The sequence below is a fragment of the Spinacia oleracea genome, chromosome 4, assembly GCF_020520425.1.
Source record: "Spinacia oleracea cultivar Varoflay chromosome 4, BTI_SOV_V1, whole genome shotgun sequence".
NCBI classification, from domain to species: domain Eukaryota; kingdom Viridiplantae; phylum Streptophyta; class Magnoliopsida; order Caryophyllales; family Amaranthaceae; genus Spinacia; species Spinacia oleracea.
This window is the reverse complement of record NC_079490.1, coordinates 73,161,527-73,169,832: the sequence shown is the minus strand read 5'-3', so window position 1 is coordinate 73,169,832 and position 8,306 is coordinate 73,161,527. Positions and strand designations below refer to the sequence as shown.

At 37.8% G+C, this 8,306-nt stretch overlaps 1 protein-coding gene across 4 annotated transcripts in view; it reads left to right on the top strand.

Moving 5' to 3' along the window:
- The first annotated feature begins 1,920 nt into the window (after positions 1-1,920).
- LOC110804410 (serine/arginine-rich splicing factor SR30-like) overlaps positions 1,921-8,306 on the top strand; it is a 67,623-nt gene continuing 61,237 nt past the window's right edge. The window contains exons 1-4 of one of the 4 annotated variants that reach the window (XM_056843625.1): positions 1,928-2,484; positions 2,571-2,783; positions 4,029-4,251; positions 4,346-4,430. In XM_056843625.1, coding sequence (XP_056699603.1) covers positions 4,108-4,251; positions 4,346-4,430 — 229 coding nt within the window. In that variant the 5' untranslated portion in view covers positions 1,928-2,484; positions 2,571-2,783; positions 4,029-4,107. Of the gene's footprint in view, positions 2,485-2,570; positions 4,252-4,345; positions 4,431-8,306 lie in introns of all 4 variants that reach the window. The other 3 variants (XM_056843626.1, XM_056843627.1, XM_056843624.1) reach the window with 3 other exon arrangements.

Genomic DNA, 8,306 nt, shown 5'->3' with positions numbered 1-8,306 from the left:
AATTAATTTTCAATCTAAAATCCATTAATTTAGCTTAATATGGGATTAGGGTTTATAATTAAAATTTATGAACGGAAAAATTACCTTAGGTTCATAATATTATAAAAAAAACAGTAGGACAAAATTTCAATTAATTGTAAGTTTATTTGGTTGATAATTAAGGAAAATTTGCCAATTACTACCTAGGTAGTTTGTGAGTTTGTGAATTATTACCCAACTCTTTAAAAGTTGTAAATTACTACCTAGGTTTCTAACATTTGTTGTTAATTACTACCTAGATGTCAATTAATCCACCTTCACACTAATTAGGCTACTAATTACATCATTAACGAAAACTAAATAAATTACCTAAAACTAAATAAAATAACCCAAAAGTTATCCCAAAAAAACCAACCCAATAAAAAAACCCAGATTAGTTTTAGTTCATCATCTTCCTTGACGGATGTTCTCGTTCCTTAGCTCCTTCTTCTGATCCAGCAACCTACCTTACCTCTCATTAATCTCTCATCTTCGTCCTTATCCCTTTATAACAATTGGCAGTTTATTCTCTTCAAAATTCTTCGATCTATTTCCAGCTACTGAAGTGAGTAATCCATCCAATTCACCATGCTCCTTTATAAGAAGATGAAAAGTGAAAGGATTGAATCCGATACAATGGTGATTTGTTGATTTTGGGGTTATTTATTTGTCAGATTTCTCCAAATTAGAAGATTAATTGTCCGAATCTATTAATTTTGACCTGAATTGCAAGTTTATGTTATTAATTTTTTTCTCTCTTATTTCTTTTATCCGATTGTAACTTGTTTGAATTGTTCATAATAAGTTGGAAAAACAATATTATTTCTCTGTTTTAACTCAATTTCTGTTCTTTTACTGAATAAATTATTCTATATTGATGTTCTTAGTTTTATTAATTAGCTCTTTCTATAATATTTGGTTGTGGTTTAATACGAAGTCTGGAACTACGTGAATTGATGAAGTTAGGAGAACATCACAATGAGGAAGACGATGAACTAAAGATAATTGTTTTATTTTTTGGGGTGGGTTTTTTTTGGGGTAAATTCTGGGTTATTTTATTTTTATTTGTTAATTAATATAATTAGGGTGATAATGATACAATTAGTTGACTAATTGGTGTATAAGAGGATTAATTGACATCTAGATAGTAATTGACAACAAATGTTAGAAACCTAGGTAGTAATTTACAACTTTTAAAGAACTAGGTAGTAATTCACAAACTCACAAAAGACCTAGGTAGTAATTGGCAAATTTTCCTATAATTAATTGAAAAAGTATCAAAATTAATGATTTAATTCATTAAAAAAAACAAAAACCCCCCAAAAAGTCCATCTCCGGGGCTTGTTTTTCACATTCTGTTTGCATGAGTTGATTTTAAAACGACGTTTTCCATCAGATTATGGTTCGAAGAGTCGAAATTCCAATAATCAAGAAAATATTCGAAAAGTCACAAACATATAAACATGCTAAAAGGTACTTAAATACATAAACCTCATAATACTATTGTAGGGGTTTACAATTAAATACATAACATGATAGCGGAATAACTCCTAAGACAAGAAGCATGTATAAAGCACAGATTAAGAAATACATACGTTTTTTAGAGTTTGGAGCATTTGGGGGCCAGAGGTTGTTCTTGGGGGCGTTTATTCATTATATCCAACTTTTGGGTGGTATATTTCGCCTCCTTTAATTGATTTTTGCTCCTTGTTCTTGAATTTCCAAGTTTTAAGTATTTAGTGATTGATTTTTTTTTCTGTAATTATTAGTTGTTGTGAATTGTGGTGGTTTTGCAGGTGTTGTTGAAATTGGTTTTTTTTTATTGGTTTTGTTAGGTGACTTAGAGGAATCACTAGTAGAAAAATCGTTATAAGTGGCTTCTTACAGGTGGCCCTTGTTTAATAAACGCCACCTTTGAAAAAAAATAAAAAATAAAAAAATTGTAAATTTTCCCTCTAGTTTCACAAGCACAACCTTTAACCTAATTAAACACAAACATTCATTATATTTCTCAGCTCATGTGTTCAGCTCGCGCGCACCATTGTCATCTCCCTGCTTCTTCTCGTACCGACAAGCTCTCATCTCCCTCCTCCTTCTCCATCGGCGAGCACGCCCACGTACCCCTTCTCCACCGCTAAGCACACACTCCACCAGCTCGCACGCCCTGAGATTCTTGAGGTGGCGGAACTCGCTGCAGCCGACTAGGTGAGAGGGAGTAGTCTAGAAAAAAAACACTCTCGAAAACCTCTTCGTCGCTCAAAAATGGAGGAGGTCAACGGCGGCGTAGGTCGCTTTGACTTAGATGTTATCCCCGAGAAATACTGTAAAGAAGGGACACCGTCGTCTTACAAAACATGCTTGTCCCCTCCTCACGGCCTCATTTCCGTTGGCGGTCGTTTCCTAGCCTCCTCTCAGCTCCGGGAGTCCTCCACTTCCGGCCTCATTCATTACTGGTCATGGAACAAGGTTTTCTCCCTCTACTTATTTCAATTCAATTTATTTACTTCAAATATAACATCTTCGAGTTATTAAATTTCTCATTTAATTGTCAGAAGTGAGGAGTTTTCTGGCAGAACCAATTAAACCCTTGGTGTCGAATCGCGAAGGTACTTAACTCAATGGTGGGGGAGTTTTAGGCGATATTTCTTAGCTCCCGTGTTTTTTGATTCGACGAGGAAATTGTGGAAGGAGTAGATTTTGGCCAGAAAATCTGCTGGATTTTTTGTTAATACTGGTACACAAGGCGCCGGCCAAGAGACTACTGCGTGAGTTTTCCGAATTCAATTAAGATCATTTACTTTTTTGTGATTTTTCAGCAATTGAGATTAGAATTTGCTTCTTGTTTTAATAATTGAGTAATCTGTTTGAGTTTAATGTCTTGATTTGCCTCCTTTTGAGGTGGAAGTTATTAGTTAGGTTATGCAATTGAATTGTGAATGGTGAAATGTGCATGATATTTGGACAATGGGGGTTAATATTTTGCAACTTGTTTGAAGAGAGTTGTGTGTTTGAGTTATATGGACTTGGTTTGATTGCTTGTTTTGATGGCGGAATGTCGTGCTTTAGGATATGTGTTTTAATTGTGGTAGCCGTACTTATAAAAGGTGTTTGACTTGGTTGAGTTCGTGATTTCATGATGTTCTGATTATTATGTTATTGGGCAATGGTTCTATTGCAGACAGTGACATTAGAATATATTTAGTCATAGTTAATTTCTGGTGGTATTATACTACGTTTTCTTTTTTGATTTTGGCAACAATTTTGTTTGGTATTTTAGAGGTCTCTCAATTGGTTGATAAACTGATGCCAGTCTCATTATGTCAGTTGCCTTTGATAAAAAACTATTTTTCTTGTTATTATGTTTACTTCTCTAGAAGAAATTACTTCGAGATTCATGTCAAGAACATAGCACATCCACTCGGAATCTGAAAATGCTAGTTAAATACTTGTGTTAGTCAGAATTTCGTGCCTTTCGTTGAACCAGAGATTATGTAAAAAGATAGACAATGTGGTGGCTTTATCATCATTGTTTCCCTGCAAGAATAATTTAAAGAAATGTTACTCTCTACTAAATATAGTTGTTCAATAGTTAAATGTTAGATTTAGTGTCATAGCATTAGAGACCAGGGTGCTAGAGAAAGAGTGCTGAGGCCAGGGATGATTTTGTTAAAGAGTTACATCCCAGACAGTGAACATGTGGTTTACTAGACCTTGGTCATATTTGAAAATTTTCCTAAATATTCATCTTTTTAAGAAACTATATTTCAAGGACAGTATTAGCATTCAACAGATACATCATATATGTGATATTATGTCATACTTGACCATTTCTAAAAAAATAAATCATTTTTTTAGCCTGAAATATAACATTTGAGTTGCCATTAACTAGTTCAGAGTGTTAAGTTCGAAACAACGGTCCTTCAGATGGAATAAAGAGTCAGTTAACCTAAGAACACTGCCACGGGTCATATTGGCTCTTCATTATGTGGACTGCTTATATGTTTCTATAGTAAGGAAATGTAGGGAACTTAGCGTTGGTCCTGGGGGCTTCTATAGCCCCGGTTACAAAATAAAGTAAACAGTAATGGCATGAGATTTCATCCTGGGGCAAGGACAGCACTGGCATTCATTACATTAAGAGTCGATGGTGATCGCATATTTCTCTTTTTCCGCAATCCATGTGCTGATATGCTCCTTCAAGAATCTGAGCTTGATAAAGACCTACTTGAAAAGGTGTGTTATTGGCCTTCTATAAACTTTCTTTTATATTTGTTTTTTGTGGCTTCCAGGGAGTAAAATTCTTACTGTGACTAGTATCTTAATGCAGGCAAAGATCTTGCTATGCTTCAATGAGTTTGATAGAGAAACCTTGCAGATCAGCTCATCTTGCTGCAATGGGTATTCTGAAGAAGGTAGGTGACTTCCTTTCTTATGATCCCAACATATTTGTCACAAGAAAAGTCCCTAAGCCAGAGAAGAACAGATTCAGCCTAGTGAACTGATACGGATTGTCAAATAACAAGTATGTACCTTTGTAGACACCTAAATCGTGTCTCCTGAAATGGGATGATGACGATACTATTATCCTTGCTAGATGGTTGGTGCAACTCCGTGCGGAAGTCCAAATTGCTAAAATTTATTCCAAAATCCAAAGTCCAATTTCCGAGTCCGTTCCCATTAAGGAACTCGGTACAAAATTCAACTTCCAAAAATCAATTTCAAAATTCAAGCACAACCCCGCCAATGGACCATTCCATTGGTCTTATAAGGCCTTTTCAAGTCGAAATGACATTAAGCAATCCAAATTCGAGCGCCGAGCCAAAAAACCGAACATGTCGGGCCCCATCCCATAAAACCGAGTTCAAACACGAAATCGAAATTCAAAACGGCTTGTTTTTAGACGCAAATCAAGCCTTAATCCCCAAGAAATCACTCCGTGCCAAGGTTGTACAAACCGTACCAAGTTACAACAAAACAACACAAAGGCAAGGACAGCGTCATCGTCCTTGCTTTTGCGGATTCTGGGTGACGTCACCTGCGCCAGGCGCAGCTGGCTTTTGGACTTTAGCCGCTTAATCCCCTATTTAAACCCTCATTTCTCAAGAATTTGGGGAGACAAATGATCAACATATCGTCATAATCTCGAAATTCTCTCTCAAAATCAAAATACAAAATCAAGTGGTAACCTACAATTTCCTTCACAATTCCAAACATTTAAGCAATTGGGAGCACTAATCAGAAAGCTAACCTAGTCCTAAATAGCTAATTCCGAATCCCTAATACAAATTTCTATAATTTAATTAAAGTTTCCATCTTTATTATTTCAAGTTTTCCTATGATGCTCTTATGTTGTTCATACACACATTTGAACTAAAAAAGGAGTAATCTTTGAGGGGATTTCATACTTGAAATTCCCTCCTCAAATGATCATCCAAACTCCTTCTACAAATTTCAAGTTTCAATCTTTATGCCTTGATTTGAAAAAACATGATTAGTAAGTTGAAGCTTTCATTCTTGAAAGTATTCCGTATAACAATCATCTTCAAATCTTCAAAAACCCCAACTTTATACAAATTCAAGGATGTTTGGAAAAGTGCAAACCCTTTTCCAAACTAGAACACATGAACCCTTATTTCCGGTGTGCAAATGCAAGTCCTACTTTCAATATTCAATGATCTTTAAGGTTGTTTGTAATACCTTCCTTAAACTAGAACCAATTTCAAGTTATGGAACACATTAAAGGTGTAGACACCTACTTTTGTCCCCATTCCCGAAAGGGAAGGTTCGATGATGAAAACATAAATCTTCACTTGACAACGCATCTCCTATAAAATAACGAATCTCAATTCCCCTTTTCATTTCACCCCAAACCTGCTATTTATAGAAACCTACTATTTATGGAAACCTGCTAAAAATAGTAACTATCGTAATGGGTAGTTGTTAAAAGTGGCAAGTCATAAAAGATAGAAACCTGTCAGAATTAGGTGTTGCACTCCAACATAAATCCTAAATGAGATAGAAATTGCGAGAGAATCCTGTTCCTAATATGATTCGAAAATAAGAGTTACGTATCAATTAAAATCCTAACGAGCCTAGAGTTCGTAACGGGCCCAGATGCATTCCATCGTAAAATTAATACGCACTAAAAGACTCGATTAAGTCTCATACACTCCGGATTCTAAGAGTCCGAATCTAACAAAGAAAGGCCCAAACACCAATTTCAACGCCCTGCCCTGGGCGCTGAAATTGCCTGGATCCTATTTTCAACGCCCAGAGCTGGGCGCCGAAATCTTTGACGCCCAGCTCTGGGCGCTGAAAATACCTGGTACGTGTTTTTTCCTAATTCCTCGTGGATTAGAGTTCTACAATTCTATCTTTCCACGAACTCTTTTCTATAAATATAGCCCATGTTCGACATGAAAAGGACACACAACAACACACAATTATTATTCTGAGTATTGACTCTGAACCCCTAAGCCTAAGCCTCACGCTGCAAAATTGATCACGCGTTCTGTCGCAATCGATCCATAAATCGAACAGAACGTATCCCGTCCCATAATTTGAGATTCGTTAAATAAAAGGAGAAATAGCAAAGTCAAAGTGGTTAGTTTTCTGAGAACCGTGACGCACCTCTCAAGGGTGCGTCGTAATGTGTCCCTTCTCTATGATTTAATTGCTTTCCTTGCCCTTTTATGAACTGTTAAACTAACTAAATCTGATTGTTCGATCACGCCTAATAAATATGATATTTTTGGGAAATTGGATTATCATGCTAGGTCCCTTAAAACAATCTAAATCAGATAATCGCGCTCGATCTAGTACTATATGTTGCATATTGATAAAATCAACTCAGATTAGTTTAATAGTGAACACATGTCCCTTCAATTATTTATGCTGAGCTAGTAAGGATATCCTGCCTCTGGAGTTATCGAAGAGCGAGTACTCCTCTCGGTAGTTACAGTCCCCCGAACCCTCAATCTCTACCCTGCGGGTGTACGTTGAGCGATCCCCACCACCAGGGATCACAAGGGAACCTACGGCAGTCGTGGTCAAACATAATTGCACTCCCTTTATGTCACGATAACCGGGTTTTGTCAGTTTTTCTCATTGTCGTTAAAAACTGAATGGCGACTCCTATATTACTAGTCAATTGGGTGTAAACTCACAGGAAATCCAATTACACTTGATTTGACAAAAAGAAGCGTCACACCCACGAGGGACGAGGTCACGCATTAGCCTCGTGCTTTTTCGACCCCCTCACAGTGGCGACTCCACTGGGGAAAGTGAAGGAAATACTCGTGCTTGTAGGTAATCAAAATAGCCGAAGGGTGAAACGATCCTACCCCGCGTTTATTTCCCCATCAAGTTGGGACGACCTGAAAATCAGCATATTAATGTGAACGGACAGAACCGCATAACGAATCTCGGCTCCCTCGGGAGTTGGGACTAAGGATACCTTATTTCGCCAATAGGGGGGTGCGCACGCCGCGCATGTTGCCCACTCGGTACTTGTGCAGGTAGTACACCTATCCCAAACCCAATCGCTCGCTCATTAGGTCCCTCTCGCCTGCATGCCCCCTTGGCTTGCACTTGCGGGTTGGCCTTTTGGGACGAAATTCGTCTGTTGAAGGCACTACCTCGACCGGGGCATGTGTCGGATCTGCGATAGAAGCGGTACCAAGCCAGGCGCAAATACTACCCATAGAAGCCTATCATAAACTACGTGACATATTTAATTTTCAAATCCATGTTTGTAATGTAGTTATGTGTAGCGAACTATGTGACTATGTTATGATTGTGCGTACGAATAATGATAGACAAATAATGCTAGAAAACCAACGACCTTAAAAATTGCCCAAACATTCATGAACCAATTGGCCAAAGAATTATACCAAAATACGTGTTCCGCAAGCCCGAACGATCGCCACAAAAATAAGCGACGCTCGGGATGGCCGTAACGAATCCCACAAACGCTGCACAACGCGTAAAGGACGTTATAAGGTAAGCACGCAAAATTAAAGTCGCAAAAACAAAAGTAGACGAAAACTGAAAAACGAGAACCAGCCAGAGAAGCACTTTCAACGCCCCTGGCTGGGCGCTAAAATTTCTCACGCCCACCGCTGGGCGCTGAAGTTGCTGCCTGGCCTTTTGGTCAGGCGCAGCAGCCTCGGTGCCCGCGTAAAAAAAATACACGTAGCAAAAAATCCTTTCGTAAAAATTACTGCAAGGGCGTATGAAAAGGCACTTGATTCTAAAAGCGACTTGTAAAAAATTAAAATAACTCTTTG